This window comes from Abramis brama (genome assembly GCF_963993115.1).
Source record: "Abramis brama genome assembly, chromosome: 20".
NCBI lineage: Eukaryota > Metazoa > Chordata > Actinopteri > Cypriniformes > Leuciscidae > Abramis > Abramis brama.
In genome coordinates, this window is record NC_139982.1 from 10,382,395 (window position 1) to 10,408,190 (window position 25,796).

Here is a 25,796-nt window from a genome sequence, read left to right on the forward strand (position 1 = left end):
ACTGTACTATATGCCAAACATAATGCTGAAAAATAATTTGAATGTGAAAAAGTATTTTGAAATGGAAAATGTATACAAACCCTGCTCCCTTGCAACAAGCTTAATTTTCACTAAATGTAAACTAGTTCTTACACAACACAAAGCATATAGGCCTGCTTGCCAAAATTCTGGACTCAAACTGAATCCTGAGGGACTTTATTGTGTGTTGATACTGATGTATGATCTTCAAATGTTTATACACGTTCTCACAAAGAGTTCATATAATGTGCACAATAATATGTAAGAAAATTGCGGAATTGCAATTGCCAGATTAAAGTATATTATTGGCATGATTGTGATCTGTCACATGAGCGAGAAAGTCAGACACAGGCGCGTTGGAGAATCAACTGGTGGTTCGGGCGATGGGAAGGGATTCAAATTTAAGAGCTTTCAATTGGCGGATGTGTCTCTCTAGCAGCCCATTTCTGACCAATGAAAACACGCAACCGGAGCAGGGCCTTCCAGCCCTCTGAAATTAGCATGATCTTTCAATCTTTCAATGGATCTTTCAATAAACACCCAGTTGACTACACTAATGTTGTGCACGCTGTAGCATATTTAATAACTTAAAAAACAAAACAAACAAAAAAACAAAAAAAAAACAAACAAACATTATTTTGCAATATTTAGTGACAATTATAAGCCATTGATCGTTTACTGTACGGATTGATCGCGTTTGTGTCGGAGACTCCTTGTCTATGAAAGAAAATGTATGCCACACACAAAAAAAAAATAAAAAAAATATTGCATAGATGAATTTTTGTAGAGGCAGTTACACGAAATCCGTGTGTGTTCCATTCCACAAGCTTTATAAGATGTTAGATGCATGTTTTTTGCCATACCAATAAAATCACTGGCCACCCCTGAAAAAAAGTTCTATGCCCCGGTCTGGCCACACCCACCGGCAGTGCGAATCATTCACATGGTAATAACCTGACATAAGCTAGCTAGAGAAATCTGGTAAACGCCCCCTATCAATAGGATAAAATTGGCAGCAAACTTTTGTTTGGCTTTATTGACCTTTCATCAAGATGGCACGTCACGCACGCGAGCAAGCTCTTCAGATGACCATAGACAGTGAGGAAGAATTCACTTTTTCTTCAGAGTCCGAAGACGACGAATACCTTGACGATGAAGACCTGCATTTTGAGGAGGGCTTTGATCCAGCGCAGGACACATTTTCTCAAGAGTAAGTCATTTATTCTTATTTTAGTTATTAGAGTTGCCTACACGTATAGCTGTTTCAGACCTGTCCAGACTGAAATCTACCTGTTTTTAATATTATGGGTGAAATGTGTTGTCCTGTGGTCTTTTCATAGTATGTCTTACAAAACAAGCATTTATTTTCTATAATGTGGAGAGAGAGAAAATTAAATATTCAGATTCTGGGTTAGCTTACATCATATTCATTTGGTTTGAGGCTTTATTACCTCCCCTTAATGCAAATATAGTGTTGGTAGCACAATCTGATAGGTAGTATTATTCAGCAGAACACCGGTGTTTACTGTAAAATACTGGCTCATCAACTGAGCTTAACTGTGTTCTCCAGTATCTGCTGAGGTGTAAATGTTTTGAACGTGCATAACATAAGGTCGTCGATGCCCCATCAACAGGCATGAAGCACAGGACTATATATCCATTAATTGCCAATCACTTATGCATGCTCTGGTATGCCACCTTCTCCAATATCTGCTTAGGTGTAAATGTTTAAATGATGCCTCATCGTCAGGTGTAAAGCATCAGCCATATCAGCCATATACATTAATTGCCAATCACTTATGCATACACTGGTATGCCACCTTGGACAACCTAAGCTAACAAATGTTCACTAATATTTGTGCTTGTACCTTTTCTTTTCTTAGGAATGTGGTTCCTTCACGTGCACCTCACACAGGGACGGCACAAAAGCATCGTTCATTTTTCAGCGCGGTTGAGAATCTTAACGAGTATGTGCACATTATCTTATATTTTACAACTGACAGATTAATTTTGAGAACATACTGTGAAATAATACATACAAAGTGATTGTGGGTTTTAAAAAGCTTTTTAATGAATGGGCAATATATCACTATTAGTAATGGATAATGTTGTTGTGATCCTGTTGTCAGCATGCTCACTTTTGTTTTCTCCCCCCACAGATGTGAGAATGACTGTGAGCAGATACCTGTTGCAAAGAGAGCCAAGAAGACTCTGTCATGGAGAGAAGAGACTGATGTCGACGTGGCCCCAAAGCCTCGGAGATTCCTGCCGGCACGGGAACCTGGGCCGCAGTTGAGTCTTGCTGACTCGCACTCTCCTATGAGTCTGTTCAAACTATTTTTCTCAGAGAGCGCCGTGTCAAATCTTTGCCACAACACAAACGCTCAGGCTGCCAGGGCACTCGCACAGGGTCGCAAATACAGTTGGACAGATGTCAGTGTTGGCGAGCTGTACCGCTACATTGGACTCGTTTTCTACATGGCCACGGTGAAGATGAGCTCCGTCGCTGACTACTGGCGTCAGCACAGTATTTTTACTGTGCCCTTTCCCGCCACAGTCATGTCTAGGGACCGATACCGCACCATTTCATGGAATTTGCACATGAGCCACCCAGATGCAGACAAGGAAAATGACAAAAAGAGGGGCACAGCTGAACATGACAGACTTTTCAAGGTCAAACCCCTCATGGACACCATCCGTCTTGCGTGCAAAGCCTTCTATCATCCTAGAAGAAATGTCACTGTGAAGGAAAGACTGGTGGCATGCAGAGCAAATGCAGGAATGAGACGGTTCATGAAAGCCAAGCCAACAAAGCTGGGCTTCAAGTGTTTTGTCCTTACTGACTCGTCAAATGGATATACTGTGGACCTCTCTGTGTACATGGGCAATCACATCTTTCCCACAGGCCATGGGCTTTCTTATGATGCTGTGATGTCTCTCCTGGACAAGAAAGTTTTGGGCTCTGGGTATCATGTGTACATGGATGATTTCTACACAAGTCCAAAGCTCTTAACAGACTTGTTTGCTATGAAGTTTGGTGCTTGTGGAACTTACAGAGACTATAGGAAGGACTTTCCATGGAGCTCATCTAATGCACTGACCAAAAAGTCCAGCAGGGGATCCATCCGGTGGATTCGGGATGGGCCTCTTGTGTGTGTGAAGTGGATGGACAAACAAGAGGTGTCTGTTTGCTCCACCATCCATGCTGCCTATAAAGGAGACTGTGTGCAACGAAAAGTGAAAGCACAAGATACATGGAGGAAAAAGACTTTTCCATGTCCTGCACCTGTGTCCGCGTACAACCAGCACATGGCGGGTGTTGACCTGTCCGATCAGCTGTTGCAGTACTACACTGCACAGCACAAAACCATGAAGTGGTACAGAAAAGTCTTTCTACACTTCTTGGACATTGCTGCCACCAACGCTTTCATATTGCACAAGGAGCTACACGGCAACATGACGCACAAGGAGTTTATGGAAGAGCTCATTGGAGAGCTCTGTGGTGTGTCTCAGAAAACAGCACCAAAACACACCAGTAGTGACCATGTGCCGGTTCCAGGAGCTGAGCTGACCTCCGATGTCAGATATATTGTCACTGCTGGTCGCCGCATGCGTGTTCATTGCAAAGCAGTGCATGGAAAGAAGCTGTGACGTTCACTTGTGTCTTCATTTGAACAGGAACTGTTTTCAGAAATGGCACAAAGGTGTGTGAGTGTGCTCAAACCCCCCTTATGGTAACTAGCTGATGTTAATAGCTGAAGCTGATGAATAGCTGAAGCACAAATGTTAGGGCATGTCCAACATCTTCAGGATCCAAACCCTCAGATGCTACAAGGTTTTGAATACGTGATGGGAGATTTTAGACCTCCATGAACTATTTTGAGAAGTTCAGTGTGATAACAGATAACATCTCCATGTATTCTCTATTAAGGAGTTTCCCCAAATACTGTTGTTGCTTTTGCCAGTATAATCCATTGGACATCTTCCCATCGTTCTCTGTGGCACATTTACTGTCCATGTTACTGTAACATGAGCACTGGAGCCTCACGGTAAGGCAAAGAGGAGAAAAACATCCCTTGCCAGTTTAACCATCCTGTTCAAATGCTGTCAGTCACCCGATGTACAAGACTGTGAAAAGTGGGGGTGCCAGAAAAATGAAACAAAATAACAGAAAATAAACTTCTTGTAAAAACAGTCATTTTCGGTCAATAAAATACCATTTATAACTGTAATTTTACACAAAACAACTCGATTAAATCTCTGCATAAAAAAAAATAAAAAAAATAATCCAAATTCGGATCAATTGTCAACATTTGATTCAACTTTATACTTGTAGACAATAATAAATAAATGATGTGTGGTTGTGGAACTTAGTAGAAAGAAAGAAATACTTTCTACAAAGTCTTTATAGAAATTAACTGTCTATAAAGTATGTTCATGAAAATGGACACAAAGGAACACCATGTCATAGAGTTGCAATTGAAATTATTCAACCCCCATTGCAAATCAGGTTTATTGGGAAAATTTACAGACTTGCAGTTGTTTGCAATGAACAAATCAAATAAAAATAATTTAAAAAAAACTTTTTTTTTTCTTCTTTTTTTTTAAACTATGAGATGAATGCTATATATACAGAGATTAAATCTAGAGGCGTGTTTAAGATATATTTACAAGGATTAAGAGAGGATAAAAACAAGAGGCACTTCTACTTAGCCCAAGCTTTTACAAGTGACCCACTCTGATAATTTAACAGTAGGCATGCAACTGCATAACGCTGATTTATGTTACCAAACATGTTTAAGGGGATGACAGTATCAAATAATTTAAATTCCTTCAGTCTACGAATTAGGCGCTCAATGTGCACTCTGAGATGTGCAATAGATTGAGTCTCCCTGACCTCGTGCTTTGGCATCTGAGGTCTCCCAGCGAGGAATGCAGGCCTGTACACCTTGCAGGGCACACAGTCATCCACAAGGAAGCCTCTGTTGACCATCATTGCCATATCAGGGGGGCCATGCCAATCATTCCCTTCAGGGTACAGTGGGACTTATAGTTTGAGCATACCTCACTCTGAAGTAAAGGGGAGGAGGGTGTATGACAACGGAGCTCTGTGCAGTCCAGAATTGTGGTGGTGTCTGGGTAGTCTTCAAACTCTGAAGGCAAGTGTTCCGTAATTTTGTCTCGAGTCATCCAAATGCATTGTGAACCAAGAACAGAGAACAAAAAATTGCTCCAGGTCAGAATGATTCTGCTTACAGTAGACTGATGCACCCCATACCGCTCAGCTAGGTCCCTCTGCTTCAGACCAAGGGCAAGGTAGTTCAGGAAGAGGAACAGTTCATCTATTGCCTGTAAGGACTGACAGATCACAACACAATTACATGTATATGTATATGTAATTGTCAAAACTGGTAGGTGTACAGTACAGTTACAACAACAGACATCTGATGGTGTGGAATTTATTTCCATTCATTCTACATTCAATTCTAAAAGTGCTAGTGTTGGTCATAAGGTGAACATCCTGGCTTCAGAAAGTAAAAGTCCAACCATGTATTGAACAAGTATATGATAGGATGCATAAATTCTGTAGCCGGAGAGTTTGGTCATAATAGCACAGACGACAGACCTACCATGGAAGCACTTTGCTTTTCAGATTCAACGTTTGCAGTTCCTGCTCTGGTTACCCGAACCATGAATCTCAGTGATGGTTCAATGACCTGCCAAAATCGAAAATGTGAAAATAGTGAAAATGTCAAAGCATGGACATTTCTTGCATTTAGCACCATACTTATTATTACATTTATAGATTCTTATTTTGACAGTGCACACCAGGTCAGAGGTGAACCTGAAGTAGGAAGTGACTTGCACTGGTCTATTTGACATGCTGATTATATTTAATCTTCATTGTTTGTGGTTTGGACACCCTAGTGCAAAAAATAAAAAAAAATAAACCAAAATGTTTTTAAAATATATTTATTTCATACTAAGTATACTACAAATCGATATTTACTGACATAATGCTTGAAGCTTACTGATATAAATATTACAATTAAACTTTATTTGGAGTACTTCTTTATTGCACGATGGACATTAAGCCTAAAAAGTGCTTTAATATTAAATATTATTTTATTTTAAATATAATTAGTAAAGATAGTATGATCACTGTATAATATCAGTCTTTAAATGCAAGATATTTAAAGTGTTCTTAAAGTATAATGCGTTTTTATTAAATTAAATATTTCTACATACCTGGTGTAGAAACAGATGTCACTGTCAGAACCTGTAAATCGCTGTAGCCCTAAACGCTGTTTGAGTGACATCTGTTCCAGCTGCTGCCTCACATGGACGATTTCTTCGCGAAGCCTTTTGTTTTCTTCCCTGCCTTTCAGGGAACCGAGGTTACGAAAGTAACCGGAGACGTTCCCTTTCAAGGCGGTCACTTCGACATTACGTTGTGTGACGTATATGGGAACTGTATAAAATCCCGCCATGGGAGCAGTGAAGCCACACTACTTCGAGACTGACAGAACCCACAGCCAATAGCCGAGCTGCTAGGAATACAGGCATCTGATAGGCTGAAGCGGGCCAATAGCGCGCTTTTTAAAACCCTGTCAAATTTGCATCTCCCAAGCAAATGAAATAGGGGAAGGCTGCACTGAATCGCAGACACAACGCAATAGAAAGGGTTTATACAGTGTCAACAGCATAGCGGTGACAGTTGCATAAGCACAGCACATTCTGTCTGAGAGACAACCCGTGAAGAGACAACCCGTGAACCAAGCACAGAGTTAGCAACGGTAACTACTGGGCTACACATGGGAAAAACCTGAACTCACCGACAGTACTTGCGACCCCACAGAGGGTACATCCAACTTATAAAACCTGGCGAACGTATTCTGAGAAGACCAGCCAGCAGCAAAACATAAGTCCTGTATAGACATACCTCTAGCCCAGGCCCACGAAAAGGCGAATGCCCTCGTCGAATGAGCATTGATGCTAAGGGGACATTCTTCCCCCTGGCAAACATAAGCCAGAACAATAGCGTCCACAATCTAGTGAGCAAGCCTCTGCTTTGAGACCCCACGTCCCTTGTTACATCCACCAAAGCACACGGACAGCTGGTCCGACTGGCGAAAGGCGGCTGAGCAATTCATATAAACCCGCAAAGCTCTGACTGGGCAAACAGCACTCTGAGCGTCAGCATCATGCGAGGCTGACGGTTCAGCAGACAAGGCAGGTAGGGAAACAACCTGTGCCTTGAACGGAGTATTGAGGGACTTCGGAACGAAGCCTAGTCTCGGCCTAAGAGTGACATTACAGTCTCCCGGTCCAAAATGAATGTAGTCATCGCTTATCGAGAAAGCCTGTAGGTCACCAACGCGCTTCACCGAAGCGAGAGCGAGAAGCAAAGCAGTCTTCAGGGAAAGCTCCTTGATCACAATCGAGGCAAGTGGCTCGAACGGCGGGAGAGACAGAGCCCTCCGAACCAGGGCTAAATCCCACGGCGGCACAGAAGGCGGTCGCGAAGGGCATAATCTCCTAGCTCCATTGAGAAAACTGATCATCAAAGCGTGTTTACCGATCGACTGTCCGTCGACCGGGGAATGAAGCGCAGCAATAGCGGCCACATACACCTTCAGTGTGGACGGCAAACTCCCGTTATCCATCCTGAGCTGAAGGAAGCGCAGAATATCCGACACGGAACAGCTCCCCGGGTCGATACTGACATCCTGGCACCCTTTAGAGAAAACTCCCCACTTCAAAGCGTATAAACGTCTAGTAGACGGCGTGCGCGCCTCAGAGATAGTGCTCAGCACTCGCTGATGCAGAGTGTCCCGCCCGCTCAGAGTCCCCGCAGTGGCCACACATGAAGGTTCCACAGCTCGGGGCTGGGGTGCCATATCGTGCCCACCAATAATTCTCTCATGTCCGCGAACCAGGGCTGGTTCGGCCAGTTCGGGGCTATGAGGATCACAGACACTTTCTCCTCCCTGATCTTGCATAACACCGTAGGCAGAATCTTCACCGGAGGAAAGGCGTAAAGCCTGGTTTTCGGCCAGCGCAAAGTCAGAGCGTCCCCCGCCAGAGGGGAGCAAAACAGCGAGAAGAACGCCTGACAGTGCGTGTTCTCGCTCGTGGCGAACAGATCGACTTCTGCCCTCCCGAATCGATCCCAAATAATTTGTACCGAGCCAGGGTGAAGCCTCCACTCTCCTTGAGGAATCCCGTTCCTCGATAGCATATCCGCCCCGCGATTCAAGACACCGGGAATGCGCGATGCTCTTACGGAGAGAAAGTGCCGGTCTGCCCACAACAGGAGACTCGCCGCCTGCTTGAATAGGGCTCTGGAGTGCACGCCGCCTTGGCGATTTATGTACGAGACTACAGACTTGTTGTCGGTCCGAATCAGTACATGCTGCTGTTCCAACTGCGGCCGAAAGGCTTCAATTCCAGGCGGTTTATATGCCACTTCTTCTGTGGCTCTGACCACAGACCTGAGACAGGCATGCCCATGCATACTGCTCCCCAACCTGAGGTTGACGCATCCGTCAAGACCGTGGTGCGCCGCGTCACGATACCCATAGGGACTCCTGAGCTGAATAACTCCGGGTTTTTCCACGGTACCAGAGTGCGGACGCAACTGTGGGTAACCATGATGCGCTTGTGGCCGGAGGACCACGCCCTCGAAGGGACTCGAGTTTTCAGCCAGATCTGTAGCGGTCGCATATGCAGCAGACCCAGATGACACACTGATGAGGCTGCTGCCATCAGTCCCAGAAGCCTCTGAAACTCCCTCAGTGACACGGACCTGCCCGGTCTGAAACAACGTAGAGACGATGATATTGTCTCTATGCGCTCTCGGGAGAGATGGGCTCGCATCGTCACCGAATTCAAACACACACCCAGAAAAGTTGTAGTCTGTGTGAACACACTTTTCTGCTTGTTTACGCGCAGTCCCATCGTATCCAGGTGGCGAAGCAACGCTTCCACATGACCGATTAGCACCTCCCTCGAGTGGGCTAGAATCAGCCAGTCGTCCAGATAGTTTAGGATTCGCATTCCGCTCGATCTGAGGGGAGAAAGCGCCGCGTCTACAAACTTCGAAAAGGTGCGGGGGGCCAATCCGAATCCTAGAGCCAATCCGAATGGGAGTACTGAGTACTGATAAGCTGTGCCCTCGAACGCAAATCTCAGAAAGCGCCTGTGGCGCGGCACTATCTGGATATGAAAGTGCGCGTCCTTTAAATCCACTGAAGCGAACCAGTCGACGAACCTGTGCCAGGATCTGCTTCAGAGTTGTCATTCTGAACGCGCGCTTGTGAAGCGCTCGGTTGATGGGTCTCAAGTCCAGAATCGGACGGAGACCCCCCCCCCCCCCCCCCCATATATATATATATATATATTAATAAATTAGCTATTAGACATATCTCAGGTGTTAAATTATTAAAACTACTTAAATAATTAGTAGTATGCAGATAATTAGGTAATTAGTATGCAGTTCACTTTAAAATAACATTATAGCAAATGTTCTGTAGTACTTTGTATCAAGTAAATACAGATCAAATATTTTTATTATTGTACTGTATATTGGATTACATATATTTTAATTAGATGTTTTCAAGTTGAAAATAATATTACTTTGTTATTTCTGTAGTATGGAAAACATTTAGAAAAGTTTATTTGTAACTTGATATGTTAAATGTAATATAAAAGTATACAAAGTTTAACTGTCACAATTTCCCCCCACCAGATTCAGTGCAGCAACTGTGCAAGATGGTACCTCTGTCTGTCAATATGAAGAAAAAAAAAAATGAAGAGACCACTGTGGTTGTGTGTATTCAGTAAGTAAAAACTAAAATCCTTTGAAATTGTAGTTGTAAAAATATATTGTTTACTCTTGTATGGTTTATAGCTGTACTGGTCTGATGAAATAAAGCTTCATACAGAAATATTTTTTTGTTCATTTTGGTACTCTCTCTCTCTCTCTCTCTCTCTCTCTCTCTCTCTCTTTTCAGTAGACACCGCAGACACCGTGAAAACTACAAGAAATAAAACCAAATATTCAAAATATGTAAGTATATAGTACTATAGTATAGTAAGTATATATATATATATATATATATATATGTACTATTATAAAGGTAAATTGTCGTGCATGTGCGCCTCTCAAACCATGCAGATTAAGAAATAATTTTTCATGTCGTTTCTCTGCATCCATGTTCCATAGTTATCCTTTTTACCCGCTTAGAAAAGTGCCACGTTTTATTTTGTGTCACCATACTTGGTCGTGTAACTACTCGTGTAATTGTATTTAAATAAGGAAAACGTGTTTGGTCGCTTCTAACTTCATCTCTGTTTGGATCCTAATGAATGAACTGGGCTAAGTGCTATCAAAGTGTCGCCGCGCGACAGAGCGATTGAGTGCACGCACTGAGACGAGAGAGGTATGTATCAACTCGTCTTAGTTAAGGGAATAGCATAGTTTAATATGAAAAAACGGTGAAGTATCCCTTTAATTAAATCAGTTATTTAACATTGAATCAACATAGAAACAATATCAAATCAATCTTGCTTTATGTACAGCAGGATTCTATGCCAGTTAATTGTCTGTTTTCACTCCTTTCAATCAAAAACAACGTAGGGATGTAATTAATATGGTTTTTAATCAAAAAAGTCTCTCAAACCATATGGTTTATATTTTATGTTGTTTTGATCAGTTTGTTCAATCTCCTCACATGTCTCCTCAAAATCACTTAACATGCATCTAATTACAAAACAGTCTGCTGTTTTCTTACTTTTTTATTATTGAGAGAGGAAAGCGAGCAGCACATTTACTCATCTTACCATTGCTCTCAGCTGTGTGGGTGGAGTCAGATGTTCTCTAACAGTAGGCTATAGCCACTGCTCACGTATTTCGAACTTCGTTTTACTTAAAACGAAGAACGAAAAAGAACTTTGCCGTGAGTATATCGGGACCTTATCTGTGATCGTGTAAAGCCTGGGTTGAATAGCCTACCTTAAAGGGGTCATCGGATGCAAAATTAACTTTCATATGGTGTTTGCATATAAATGTGTCTTTGCAGTGTGTGGACAATCACCATACAATGAAAAAAAAAATCCATTCACTCCTTTTTTTTTTATCCTCAAAAAGTCTAAGCACTCTCAATAATCAGGCCATTTGGATTTTCTGAGCAATATGTCATATTGCTCATGCTCTGCCCACAACCTGGTTTTCAGATCAACAGCCCATGGGCACACAAATGGGCACACAGATGCATTTGCTATTTAAACAATGTGGCGCAGGACGTGAAAATGATAACTGCGTCGGGCTGAAACTAGCAAAGAACAACGGGTGTATGGGCCCATTGAGTCAGTTTTGCTGATGCAAAGTAGGCCCTTCGTTACCAAACACCAACTAAATAAGGATACAATTATGTGTAATTCGCAAACTGTTTAACATTAAACTGTTGGTTACTTTAAAACTTCATCTGGGAGATCACGGGGATATGTGAATATTTATCTGTTAACTGGTTGCATATGTCAGATTTATTGCATGACTCGGGCAGAGAAAAGCGTACTCGGTTACCTAACGTAACCTCGGTTCTCTCTAGAAGAGGGAACGAGTATTGCGTAAGTTGCTTACGCTACGGGTAAAGTCATCTTTTCTCGAGATCTGAAGCCAAAAATTATCCTTAATTTAACTCTTTGGTTGCTTTTCGCAGGAAGTGCTTCGGGTCATTGTCCATCTGCAATGTGAAGCGCTGTCCAATGAGTTCTGAAGCATTTGGCTGAATATGAGCAGATAATATTGCCCGAAACACTTCAGAATTCATCCTGCTGCTTTCGTCAGCAACCAAAGAGTTTTTTAAGGGAAAGAAGTGGAATGTTATGCAATGGCCAAGTCAGTCACCTGATCTGAATCCGATTGAGCATGCATTTCACTTGCTGAAGACAAAACTGAAGGGAAAATGCCCCAAGAACAAGCAGGAACTGAAGACAGTTGCAGTAGAGGCCTGGCAGAGCATCACTAGGAATGAAACCCAGCGTCTGGTGATGTCTATGCGTTCCAGACTTCAGGCTGTAATTGACTGCAAAGGATTTGCAACCAAGTATTAAAAAGTGAAAGTTTGATTTATGATTGTTAATCTGTCCCATTACTTTTGGTCCCTTGAAAAGTGGGAGGCACATATACAAACTGTTGTAATTCCTACACCGTTCACCTGATTTGGATGTAAATACCCTCAAATTAAAGCTGAAAGTCTGCAGTTGAAGCACATCTTGTTCGTTTCATTTCAAATCCATTGTGGTGGTGTATAGAGCCAAAAATATTAGAATTGTGTCGATGTCCCAATATTTATGGACCTGACTGTATATCTTTGCATTTTCAACTGTGTCCATATTGAAATGTGAAATGTAGCAATTTCAACAGTTTAAATGTTGAAACTAAACTACAACATACATGCAGCAAATTTTGCATCACATAAAACAGAAATATTGATGATTTTTTTTTTTTTTTTTTTTTTTTTTTATATATAGAAACTTATCCTGGGAGATACAACTCATGAAATATATCAACATATATCTCCATCCATCCATCCATCTTCCTCCGCTTATCCGGGGCCGGGTCGCGGGGGCAGCAGTCTAAGCAGAGATGCCCAGACTTCCCTCTCCCTGGACACTTCCTCCAGCTCTTCCGGGGGGACACCGAGGCGTTCCCAGGCCAGCCGGGAGACATAGTCTCTCCAGCATGACCTAGGTCTTCCCCGGGGTCTCCTCCTTTTTTTTTTTTTTTTATATATAGAAACTTATCCTGGGAGATACAACTCATGAAATATATCAACATATATCTAAATATATGAAATATATCAAAAACTCTAGATGAATGTCTATATTATATAAAAGTGACATGAAAGGATGATTTGATCATGATGATCATTTTCCACTCATTTTCCACTTCCCTTCTTTAAAGGTTAAAATGTAGTCAGTAAAGTTGTGAAAAAGTATCAAACATAATCCTGCATTTTAGCTTTGCAGTTTTAATAGAGTAATTTTGTCTTTCTCCATTGTTTGTGTTTTCTAAATTCCCATTACTAAAAGAGCAAATATACACTTAAAATATACATGTGCAAACACACACAAGCATAAACAGAAGATAACAGAGATGAGCCACTCTATTATTTAATAATTTAACTTTAATATTGTGATATGTCATCTTGTGTCCCTCTTCATTTACTTTGGTGACCTTGTAGAACATCACATTTCATTATAAACCAGTACTGCTGTGATTTATTATGATCTCTGTGAAATACATTTTATGAAACCTGAATTTGAATATGAAACAGGTCAGGGTTGGGATTAAATCACATGTGCTCTGGGGGAGGGGTGTGTCATGTGACGCGGAGCTGGTTTCTGTCAGGTCCTGTAAGCAAATGTAAAATTCTTCCTTGTAACACACAGCAACTATTCGTTCATTGTCTTTCATTGATCTACTGAAAGTAGTCAGAGTGAAACATGTCTGGAAGAGGCAAAGGCGGTAAAGGACTCGGAAAAGGAGGCGCTAAGCGTCACCGTAAAGTGTTGCGCGATAACATCCAGGGAATCACCAAACCCGCCATTCGTCGTCTGGCTCGCCGCGGCGGCGTCAAGCGCATCTCCGGTCTGATCTACGAGGAGACCCGCGGAGTGTTGAAGGTGTTCCTGGAGAACGTGATCCGCGATGCCGTCACCTACACCGAGCACGCCAAGAGAAAGACCGTCACCGCCATGGATGTTGTGTACGCGCTGAAGAGACAGGGACGCACCTTGTACGGCTTCGGCGGATAAACGCCTGAAACCAGGAGAAACCACTCAAACCCAACGGCTCTTTTAAGAGCCACACACTCTGCCACATAAAGAGTCAATGTTTTGATTAGATTAACCATAGAATTAATTTCAAAACGCCATGTCTGAGACCATATATATATATATATATATATATATATATATATAATTTTCCTTTTTTTTTTTTTTTTTTTTTAACAGATAACAAATGTAAGCATTTGATTGTGTTAAATGTTAATTTAACGGATATTATTTTTTTGGAAACTAACAATTCAAACTAACAATTACATCAACATAGTAGGCTACCACAGTTAAGAGAAGTGAAGGTGAAGACGAAAATGTTATATTGTACACTAACGATCCAATGAGCTTGTATCAGCTTTTTCTGTCATTTTAAACATTTTAACAATAGTTTCATGAGGATACTGTTTTTAAAGGGTGTCTGACCATTATTCGTTTCTTTTCTCCCAAACTCTCTCAATAGGTTTATAAGGGGTTTAAAAATTACATGATGATGCACAATATTAGAACCGCTTATTTATCTCAAAAAATATTGAATAAAAGAGCGGGAAACGAAACAACGGAAACTTGAGGGAGGGTGTCGTTCGTGGAGCAGTGGGCGGGACTATTATTTAACCTCCTGTGATTGGCCTTCGTGATGCTTTGAGTTGTCCAATGAAGTACGAGTTTATGGGTTTGGCCTATGAAAACGGACAATCAGAGAATTCCCTTATCCCTTTGAAAATTAGCATAGGGCAGTGAATAAATACCTCTGTCTCACACTGGCGGGACAGAACTTTGTCAAATATTTGATCTTGCATCATCATGCCTGAACCAGCAAAGTCCGCGCCCAAGAAGGGCTCAAAGAAGGCCGTCACCAAGACCGCCGGTAAGGGAGGAAAGAAGCGCAGAAAGTCCAGGAAGGAGAGCTATGCTATCTATGTCTACAAAGTCCTGAAGCAGGTTCACCCTGACACCGGCATCTCCTCCAAGGCGATGGGCATCATGAATTCTTTCGTCAACGACATCTTCGAGCGCATCGCCGGTGAGTCGTCTCGCCTCGCGCACTACAACAAGCGCTCCACCATCACCTCTAGAGAGATCCAGACCGCCGTGCGTCTGCTGCTGCCCGGAGAGCTGGCCAAACACGCCGTGTCCGAGGGCACAAAGGCCGTCACCAAATACACCAGCTCAAAGTGAGGCGTGCCTGAATTCAACTATCCCAAAGGCTCTTTTAAGAGCCACCCATCTTCTCAGATAAAGAGCTTTTGTGTTTTACTATTTACAGCTTTTATTCTATGTGAATTTTGATGGATCTTCTAGTGCTAAATGAACACTGATGACAACACTTTCTCAAGTTTTTGAGAGGATAATTTAGGCTGAGCACGTTTCATAGCCCTAATCCATCTCTTTCAGTGTGCCATTAGTTTAAAAATGTGAAAAAGTAGGCTTGTCTTTTTGTTTCTTGATTATTGTGTAAATGGTGAACTATAACTGCATTGCATTTCCCAACTTCTGTAAATCTCAACACCAAACCACAACAGTATTTCAAGTGTATTTTTACCTTCCTACAACAGGCATTTGTGCCTTATACCAATTAAAAATATACCAATGAATATTAAAAATCACTATTCTAACTGTTTTTAAGAGAAATATCCTAAAATATCTGGAAAAAAAGTCCTAAAACAAGATGGATTTGCAGAAATGCATACAAAATTAACATGATGTGTTGATTGTGACACAGTAAAAAGAAAAATGGCTGTGTTTTCTATCTTGAGATAAAAAAAATATTTTTTTTTTTTTTCATCAGCCGTGTGTGCAGATAAGTCAAATACAAAATGTTATGTCTCTGGATTTACTATTTATATGTGTGTTTGAGTAAAATTATCATTCTACAAACTACTACCAACATTTCCTCCAAATTTAAAGTAAAAACATTGCCATTTAGAGTTTTTTTTTTTTTTTTTTTTCAGAATGGCAAAAAAAGGAGTGTAATAATTACTTTAATGAGCTCATTGTTTCTGCCTTAAATTAAAACATGTTAGCAAACTGCACGATCTGCATTATGTTGAACTACATTTCTGAAATATGGACATTAATTGGACAGTCACATCTGATTACAGATTAATCTAAATTGTAATGTAGAAACATGCATTTTCTGTAAAGCTGCTTTGAAACAATATGAATAGTGAAAAGCACTATAAAATACATGTGGATTGAATTTAAAGCTAAAATGACAAATAGGACACCCTTACGGTCTCGTGGACTTAACGGACATGCGCACGTGGCGGCCACTGTAATTCCACAAGACTGCAAGTTGCCATTTGGGACAGAGCCTAATATTATTTCTCTATTACCCACTTCTCATTCAACTCTTGAAATGGGTTGAACTGGAATGTCCAAAGTCTCTATGCGCTATGGACCTGATTTATTATGTACATTTTTTTTCTTCTTTTTTTATTATGAATTTGTTTGATGCACCATGCAAAGATACATGGAAGCTGTGACAGAAATCAGGGTTACACCACCAAATGTTGAACTTTTCTGAAGTTAAAACATTAGTCTTGTGTTGTTTAAAAATTAATATAAACTTTCTTTCAGATTGCTAAATTATTGATATGTCTATTGTTCCCCCTTTTATCTGTCTGTTTGTTTGAATGGCTGTTATGTTATATCTAAAGACAATAAGAAGTTGATTTTTTTTTTGTGTGCCATTTTCTGAAGAAAAAATGCTCTAAATTGGCAATGTTTTTACTTTAAATTTGGAGGAAATGTTGTCAGTAGTTTGTAGAATGTTCATTTTACTCAAACACGCATATAAATACTAAATCCAGAGACAACATTTTGTATTTGACTTATCCGCACACACGGCTGATTAAATTAAAATATTTTTTTTATTTTTGTATCTCAAGATAGAAAACACAGCCATCTTTCTTTTTACTGTGTTACGATCAATACATCATGGTCATTTTGTATGCATTTCTGCAAATCCATCTTGTTTTAGGGTCCGTGTACTTTTTCGTTCATTCATTATCCAATTTCGGAATGAAAGATGAAATTTAAAAAAGGGTGCAGCTTGTTTTTTTGTTTAAAAGAAAAAAAAAGCAGAAATGGCTGTATTTTGTTTTCCAAGTGTAGTGTTGTCATCAAATAATAGTATTAGAAAATTGGACGACATTTCCGATCGTTTTTTTAATTTGTAATATTTATTTGTACGTTTATTGTATTTCATTTGACTGATCCTGTCTTTACCCGGAAGTAAATTACACCGTCGTGCGAAGTCATACACTAGATGTCGCCTTGGCTACCCTGGTGTGTGGCTAACATTTCCAGTAAAATGGAAAATTTAAAGGAAAATGCTTAACGTGTAATTAAACGTTGCATTCATATTCTGGGCTCATCTGATTTTTTTTACATAGCATAGCCTATTTTATTATTTTAGTATCATAATGATTAATAAATGCACGCACAATTATCCGTGAACTTTATTTGAACAAATGCCTTTCAACTTGTGTGTGCAAAATTCAGAATTAAATGAATGTTCAGCAATTTGTACAAATAGAGAGTCTGTAGGCCTACTATACTGTTGTAACCATTAAATAAGCACATTTAGTTTCATATTTGTTAAAATATTATAATGGTTTTTTTTTTTTTCCATGTATGTTGATTTATGAAAAGTGAACAGCAGGAGTAAGATAGGATGCGCAATATATCGAGAGACATGGAGCGGGTCAGACATGATTTTGTTCAGACATCATCACTTCATTATGTTTCATTATGTTTTTTCATTATGTTTTTTGTAGAAAGCGTTTCTTTAAAGTGAATTTCGTTTTGTATAAATTGTATCTTAATTTTAATCAATTTTTCATTAACCAATTTCCTGGATTTAATAAATAAGAAGCAAATATAACAGACAATAATCATGGAGGCGCCCGTGCGGTCACTTGCATTAACTGGAGCGCATCTCATCCTAACTTAACGAAACTCAGCGTATGCCTCACACAGACATGAGAAATACATCAAATACACAAAGCTTGAAATGTCTTTAAACGAAATAATTCAAAACGAAAAGAAAAAGGCTACTCTCTGATTATGTAATCCATTATGTGCATTTCTCTCTATAGGCGCGTTCACTACGGAGATTGCGATCGTCAACTTCATCTTTGCAGTCGAGTCGACACTGTCAGAAAACACTAGTTTATTAATAAAAATCAATGCACGCGTCACCGGATTTACAAATGCACATCTTGCATGTTACACGCACACATATTATGTCGAAATAACGAGATATTATGTTGAAATAACATTATTATTAATAATACATCTTTTAGAATATTTGATTGAATGCTGAATGTTGCGCTTGTTCAATTTAATAAAATTAAAACTTTAATTGTGATCATTAAAATAAAATTGAATATTAAATATATAGTGGCCAAGTTTTGCTCGTAGCAATAGTTCATTCTAAGTTTACTCAAGTGGAAGAATGTGACTAATAAACTTAGGCCTACTAGCACTAGGCTATTATATTTTGAAAAAGAAGTAGATCTTAATATCAAAACCTTAAATTTTCTCTGGACTCAATGATAAATACATGTCTGACCGTTGGAACGAGCCAAAAAAACTAGAAAATCGCATTCATGACGATTTATGGTGATTTTATTTCCGTTAGACATTTGCCTACATTGACGCTGATGCATTAAAGAGGAGGGGCTCCCCTGTTCCAAGATGGCGGCTCTATTGACGCTTTCGTTCCAATGAACTGCCGTAGCCAAGGCGACATATTTTATATATGTATAAAATTTATATATGTATAAAATATGTATATTTTATCTAGTGTATATCATAGATATCATATATAAACGCTAGATGTCTTATGGCGCAGTCACTTCCGGCATCACCATTCGGCCATCTTGTCACAGTGAAGCTGTGAATTAAGGTGAGTGATCAGCATGCACACAAATCCTCTTATCTCGCTGAAATCTTGACGGATTTACAAACGGTTTGGTTTCTTACAAACGTTATTAACGTGGCTATAATTCCGAATGCTTGAACATGTATGTTATAATTATTCATATGTATGCAGTGTATGTATGCAGTGTCATAACTACATCTCTGACGTTTATAACAAACCAAACCGTTTTAAAATCGGTAGAAAATTGAGCAAGTTATGGTTATTTAAAAGTACATGCACCATGTTACGAGTGAGCGAGCACACTGTGGCAAGCTGGCCGCCACGTGCGGACGTCGACCTCCATTGGCCAGCAGCGCGCACGAGACATCTAGCGTTTATATATGATATCTATGGTGTATCTATGACTTCGCACGACGGTGTAATTTACTTCCGGGTAAAGACAGGATCAGTCAAATGAAATACAATAAACGTACAAATAAATATTACAAATTAAAAAAACGATCGGAAATGTCGTCCAATTTTCTAATACTATTATTTGATGACAACACTACACTTGGAAAACAAAATACAGCCATTTCTGCTTTTTTTTTCTTTTAAACAAAAAAACAAGCTGCACCCTTTTTTAAATTTCATCTTTCATTCCGAAATTGGATAATGAATGAACGAAAAAGTACACGGACCCTAAAACAAGATGGATTTGCAGAAATGCATACAAAATGACCATGATGTATTGATCGTAACACAGTAAAAAGAAAGATGGCTGTGTTTTCTATCTTGAGATACAAAAATAAAAAAAATATTTTAATTTAATCAGCCGTGTGTGCGGATAAGTCAAATACAAAATGTTGTCTCTGGATTTAGTATTTATATGCGTGTTTGAGTAAAATGAACATTCTACAAACTACTGACAACATTTCCTCCAAATTTAAAGTAAAAACATTGCCAATTTAGAGCATTTTTTCTTCAGAAAATGGCACACAAAAAAAAAATCAACTTCTTATTGTCTTTAGATATAACATAACAGCCATTCAAACAAACAGACAGATAAAAGGGGGAACAATAGACATATCAATAATTTAGCAATCTGAAAGAAAGTTTATATTAATTTTTAAACAACACAAGACTAATGTTTTAACTTCAGAAAAGTTCAACATTTGGTGGTGTAACCCTGATTTCTGTCACAGCTTCCATGTATCTTTGCATGGTGCATCAAACAAATTCATAATAAAAAAAGAAGAAAAAAAATGTACATAATAAATCAGGTCCATAGCGCATAGAGACTTTGGACATTCCAGTTCAACCCATTTCAAGAGTTGAATGAGAAGTGGGTAATAGAGAAATAATATTAGGCTCTGTCCCAAATGGCAACTTGCAGTCTTGTGGAATTACAGTGGCCGCCACGTGCGCATGTCCGTTAAGTCCACGAGACCGTAAGGGTGTCCTATTTGTCATTTTAGCTTTAAATTCAATCCACATGTATTTTATAGTGCTTTTCACTATTCATATTGTTTCAAAGCAGCTTTACAGAAAATGCATGTTTCTACATTACAATTTAGATTAATCTGTAATCAGATGTGACTGTCCAATTAATGTCCATATTTCAGAAATGTAGTTCAACATAATGCAGATCGTGCAGTTTGCTAACATGTTTTAATTTAAGGCAGAAACAATGAGCTCATTAAAGTAATTATTACACTCCTTTTTTTGCCATTCTGAAAAAAAAAAAAAAAAAAAACTCTAAATGGCAATGTTTTTACTTTAAATTTGGAGGAAATGTTGGTAGTAGTTTGTAGAATGATAATTTTACTCAAACACACATATAAATAGTAAATCCAGAGACATAACATTTTGTATTTGACTTATCTGCACACACGGCTGATGAAAAAAAAAAAAAATATTTTTTTTATCTCAAGATAGAAAACACAGCCATTTTTCTTTTTACTGTGTCACAATCAACACATCATGTTAATTTTGTATGCATTTCTGCAAATCCATCTTGTTTTAGGACTTTTTTTCCAGATATTTTAGGATATTTCTCTTAAAAACAGTTAGAATAGTGATTTTTAATATTCATTGGTATATTTTTAATTGGTATAAGGCACAAATGCCTGTTGTAGGAAGGTAAAAATACACTTGAAATACTGTTGTGGTTTGGTGTTGAGATTTACAGAAGTTGGGAAATGCAATGCAGTTATAGTTCACCATTTACACAATAATCAAGAAACAAAAAGACAAGCCTACTTTTTCACATTTTTAAACTAATGGCACACTGAAAGAGATGGATTAGGGCTATGAAACGTGCTCAGCCTAAATTATCCTCTCAAAAACTTGAGAAAGTGTTGTCATCAGTGTTCATTTAGCACTAGAAGATCCATCAAAATTCACATAGAATAAAAGCTGTAAATAGTAAAACACAAAAGCTCTTTATCTGAGAAGATGGGTGGCTCTTAAAAGAGCCTTTGGGATAGTTGAATTCAGGCACGCCTCACTTTGAGCTGGTGTATTTGGTGACGGCCTTTGTGCCCTCGGACACGGCGTGTTTGGCCAGCTCTCCGGGCAGCAGCAGACGCACGGCGGTCTGGATCTCTCTAGAGGTGATGGTGGAGCGCTTGTTGTAGTGCGCGAGGCGAGACGACTCACCGGCGATGCGCTCGAAGATGTCGTTGACGAAAGAATTCATGATGCCCATCGCCTTGGAGGAGATGCCGGTGTCAGGGTGAACCTGCTTCAGGACTTTGTAGACATAGATAGCATAGCTCTCCTTCCTGGACTTTCTGCGCTTCTTTCCTCCCTTACCGGCGGTCTTGGTGACGGCCTTCTTTGAGCCCTTCTTGGGCGCGGACTTTGCTGGTTCAGGCATGATGATGCAAGATCAAATATTTGACAAAGTTCTGTCCCGCCAGTGTGAGACAGAGGTATTTATTCACTGCCCTATGCTAATTTTCAAAGGGATAAGGGAATTCTCTGATTGTCCGTTTTCATAGGCCAAACCCATAAACTCGTACTTCATTGGACAACTCAAAGCATCACGAAGGCCAATCACAGGAGGTTAAATAATAGTCCCGCCCACTGCTCCACGAACGACACCCTCCCTCAAGTTTCCGTTGTTTCGTTTCCCGCTCTTTTATTCAATATTTTTTGAGATAAATAAGCGGTTCTAATATTGTGCATCATCATGTAATTTTTAAACCCCTTATAAACCTATTGAGAGAGTTTGGGAGAAAAGAAACGAATAATGGTCAGACACCCTTTAAAAACAGTATCCTCATGAAACTATTGTTAAAATGTTTAAAATGACAGAAAAAGCTGATACAAGCTCATTGGATCGTTAGTGTACAATATAACATTTTCGTCTTCACCTTCACTTCTCTTAACTGTGGTAGCCTACTATGTTGATGTAATTGTTAGTTTGAATTGTTAGTTTCCAAAAAAATAATATCCGTTAAATTAACATTTAACACAATCAAATGCTTACATTTGTTATCTGTTAAAAAAAAAAAAAAAAAAAAAGGAAAATTATATATATATATATATATATATATATATATATATGGTCTCAGACATGGCGTTTTGAAATTAATTCTATGGTTAATCTAATCAAAACATTGACTCTTTATGTGGCAGAGTGTGTGGCTCTTAAAAGAGCCGTTGGGTTTGAGTGGTTTCTCCTGGTTTCAGGCGTTTATCCGCCGAAGCCGTACAAGGTGCGTCCCTGTCTCTTCAGCGCGTACACAACATCCATGGCGGTGACGGTCTTTCTCTTGGCGTGCTCGGTGTAGGTGACGGCATCGCGGATCACGTTCTCCAGGAACACCTTCAACACTCCGCGGGTCTCCTCGTAGATCAGACCGGAGATGCGCTTGACGCCGCCGCGGCGAGCCAGACGACGAATGGCGGGTTTGGTGATTCCCTGGATGTTATCGCGCAACACTTTACGGTGACGCTTAGCGCCTCCTTTTCCGAGTCCTTTACCGCCTTTGCCTCTTCCAGACATGTTTCACTCTGACTACTTTCAGTAGATCAATGAAAGACAATGAACGAATAGTTGCTGTGTGTTACAAGGAAGAATTTTACATTTGCTTACAGGACCTGACAGAAACCAGCTCCGCGTCACATGACACACCCCTCCCCCAGAGCACATGTGATTTAATCCCAACCCTGACCTGTTTCATATTCAAATTCAGGTTTCATAAAATGTATTTCACAGAGATCATAATAAATCACAGCAGTACTGGTTTATAATGAAATGTGATGTTCTACAAGGTCACCAAAGTAAATGAAGAGGGACACAAGATGACATATCACAATATTAAAGTTAAATTATTAAATAATAGAGTGGCTCATCTCTGTTATCTTCTGTTTATGCTTGTGTGTGTTTGCACATGTATATTTTAAGTGTATATTTGCTCTTTTAGTAATGGGAATTTAGAAAACACAAACAATGGAGAAAGACAAAATTACTCTATTAAAACTGCAAAGCTAAAATGCAGGATTATGTTTGATACTTTTTCACAACTTTACTGACTACATTTTAACCTTTAAAGAAGGGAAGTGGAAAATGAGTGGAAAATGATCATCATGATCAAATCATCCTTTCATGTCACTTTTATATAATATAGACATTCATCTAGAGTTTTTGATATATTTCATATATTTAGATATATGTTGATATATTTCATGAGTTGTATCTCCCAGGATAAGTTTCTATATATAAAAAAAAAAAAAAAAGGAGGAGACCCCGGGGAAGACCTAGGTCATGCTGGAGAGACTATGTCTCCCGGCTGGCCTGGGAACGCCTCGGTGTCCCCCCGGAAGAGCTGGAGGAAGTGTCCAGGGAGAGGGAAGTCTGGGCATCTCTGCTTAGACTGCTGCCCCCGCGACCCGGCCCCGGATAAGCGGAGGAAGATGGATGGATGGATGGAGATATATGTTGATATATTTCATGAGTTGTATCTCCCAGGATAAGTTTCTATATATAAAAAAAAAAAAAAAAAAAAAAAAAAATCATCAATATTTCTGTTTTATGTGATGCAAAATTTGCTGCATGTATGTTGTAGTTTAGTTTCAACATTTAAACTGTTGAAATTGCTACATTTCACATTTCAATATGGACACAGTTGAAAATGCAAAGATATACAGTCAGGTCCATAAATATTGGGACATCGACACAATTCTAATATTTTTGGCTCTATACACCACCACAATGGATTTGAAATGAAACGAACAAGATGTGCTTCAACTGCAGACTTTCAGCTTTAATTTGAGGGTATTTACATCCAAATCAGGTGAACGGTGTAGGAATTACAACAGTTTGTATATGTGCCTCCCACTTTTCAAGGGACCAAAAGTAATGGGACAGATTAACAATCATAAATCAAACTTTCACTTTTTAATACTTGGTTGCAAATCCTTTGCAGTCAATTACAGCCTGAAGTCTGGAACGCATAGACATCACCAGACGTTGGGTTTCATTCCTAGTGATGCTCTGCCAGGCCTCTACTGCAACTGTCTTCAGTTCCTGCTTGTTCTTGGGGCATTTTCCCTTCAGTTTTGTCTTCAGCAAGTGAAATGCATGCTCAATCGGATTCAGATCAGGTGACTGACTTGGCCATTGCATAACATTCCACTTCTTTCCCTTAAAAAACTCTTTGGTTGCTGACGAAAGCAGCAGGATGAATTCTGAAGTGTTTCGGGCAATATTATCTGCTCATATTCAGCCAAATGCTTCAGAACTCATTGGACAGCGCTTCACATTGCAGATGGACAATGACCCGAAGCACTTCCTGCGAAAAGCAACCAAAGAGTTAAATTAAGGATAATTTTTGGCTTCAGATCTCGAGAAAAGATGACTTTACCCGTAGCGTAAGCAACTTACGCAATACTCGTTCCCTCTTCTAGAGAGAACCGAGGTTACGTTAGGTAACCGAGTACGCTTTTCTCTGCCCGAGTCATGCAATAAATCTGACATATGCAACCAGTTAACAGATAAATATTCACATATCCCCGTGATCTCCCAGATGAAGTTTTAAAGTAACCAACAGTTTAATGTTAAACAGTTTGCGAATTACACATAATTGTATCCTTATTTAGTTGGTGTTTGGTAACGAAGGGCCTACTTTGCATCAGCAAAACTGACTCAATGGGCCCATACACCCGTTGTTCTTTGCTAGTTTCAGCCCGACGCAGTTATCATTTTCACGTCCTGCGCCACATTGTTTAAATAGCAAATGCATCTGTGTGCCCATTTGTGTGCCCATGGGCTGTTGATCTGAAAACCAGGTTGTGGGCAGAGCATGAGCAATATGACATATTGCTCAGAAAATCCAAATGGCCTGATTATTGAGAGTGCTTAGACTTTTTGAGGATAAAAAAAAAAGGAGTGAATGGATTTTTTTTTTCATTGTATGGTGATTGTCCACACACTGCAAAGACACATTTATATGCAAACACCATATGAAAGTTAATTTTGCATCCGATGACCCCTTTAAGGTAGGCTATTCAACCCAGGCTTTACACGATCACAGATAAGGTCCCGATATACTCACGGCAAAGTTCTTTTTCGTTCTTCGTTTTAAGTAAAACGAAGTTCGAAATACGTGAGCAGTGGCTATAGCCTACTGTTAGAGAACATCTGACTCCACCCACACAGCTGAGAGCAATGGTAAGATGAGTAAATGTGCTGCTCGCTTTCCTCTCTCAATAATAAAAAAGTAAGAAAACAGCAGACTGTTTTGTAATTAGATGCATGTTAAGTGATTTTGAGGAGACATGTGAGGAGATTGAACAAACTGATCAAAACAACATAAAATATAAACCATATGGTTTGAGAGACTTTTTTGATTAAAAACCATATTAATTACATCCCTACGTTGTTTTTGATTGAAAGGAGTGAAAACAGACAATTAACTGGCATAGAATCCTGCTGTACATAAAGCAAGATTGATTTGATATTGTTTCTATGTTGATTCAATGTTAAATAACTGATTTAATTAAAGGGATACTTCACCGTTTTTTCATATTAAACTATGCTATTCCCTTAACTAAG

At 39.5% G+C, this 25,796-nt stretch overlaps 5 protein-coding genes across 5 annotated transcripts; 3 read left to right on the plus strand and 2 right to left on the minus strand.

Annotated features, from left to right (window-relative positions):
• Nucleotides 1-1,070: 1,070 nt before the first annotated feature.
• Nucleotides 1,071-3,669, plus strand: LOC311070989 (piggyBac transposable element-derived protein 4-like; the record flags this gene model as incomplete). Its single annotated transcript, XM_084095206.1, has 2 exons — nucleotides 1,071-1,228; nucleotides 2,178-3,669. 2 exons carry the CDS (start codon nucleotides 1,071-1,073, stop codon nucleotides 3,667-3,669), a joined length of 1,650 nt encoding a protein of 549 aa, XP_083951332.1.
• A 9,837-nt stretch (nucleotides 3,670-13,506) lies between these two features.
• Nucleotides 13,507-13,871, plus strand: LOC311070687 (histone H4). Its single transcript, XM_084094694.1, has one exon. It carries the CDS (start codon nucleotides 13,531-13,533, stop codon nucleotides 13,840-13,842), a length of 312 nt encoding a protein of 103 aa, XP_083950820.1. The 5' UTR covers nucleotides 13,507-13,530; the 3' UTR covers nucleotides 13,843-13,871.
• Nucleotides 13,872-14,505: 634 nt separating this feature from the next.
• Nucleotides 14,506-15,608, plus strand: LOC311070672 (histone H2B). Its single transcript, XM_084094679.1, has one exon. It carries the CDS (start codon nucleotides 14,665-14,667, stop codon nucleotides 15,037-15,039), a length of 375 nt encoding a protein of 124 aa, XP_083950805.1. The 5' UTR covers nucleotides 14,506-14,664; the 3' UTR covers nucleotides 15,040-15,608.
• Nucleotides 15,609-20,678: 5,070 nt separating this feature from the next.
• Nucleotides 20,679-21,768, minus strand: LOC311070670 (histone H2B). The gene has a single exon (XM_084094675.1). The coding sequence runs from the start codon at nucleotides 21,609-21,611 to the stop codon at nucleotides 21,237-21,239; it is 375 nt and encodes a 124-aa protein (XP_083950801.1). The 5' UTR covers nucleotides 21,612-21,768; the 3' UTR covers nucleotides 20,679-21,236.
• A 624-nt stretch (nucleotides 21,769-22,392) lies between these two features.
• Nucleotides 22,393-22,761, minus strand: LOC311070686 (histone H4). The gene has a single exon (XM_084094693.1). It carries the CDS (start codon nucleotides 22,743-22,745, stop codon nucleotides 22,434-22,436), a length of 312 nt encoding a protein of 103 aa, XP_083950819.1. The 5' UTR covers nucleotides 22,746-22,761; the 3' UTR covers nucleotides 22,393-22,433.
• Between the last annotated feature and the right edge of the window lie 3,035 nt (nucleotides 22,762-25,796).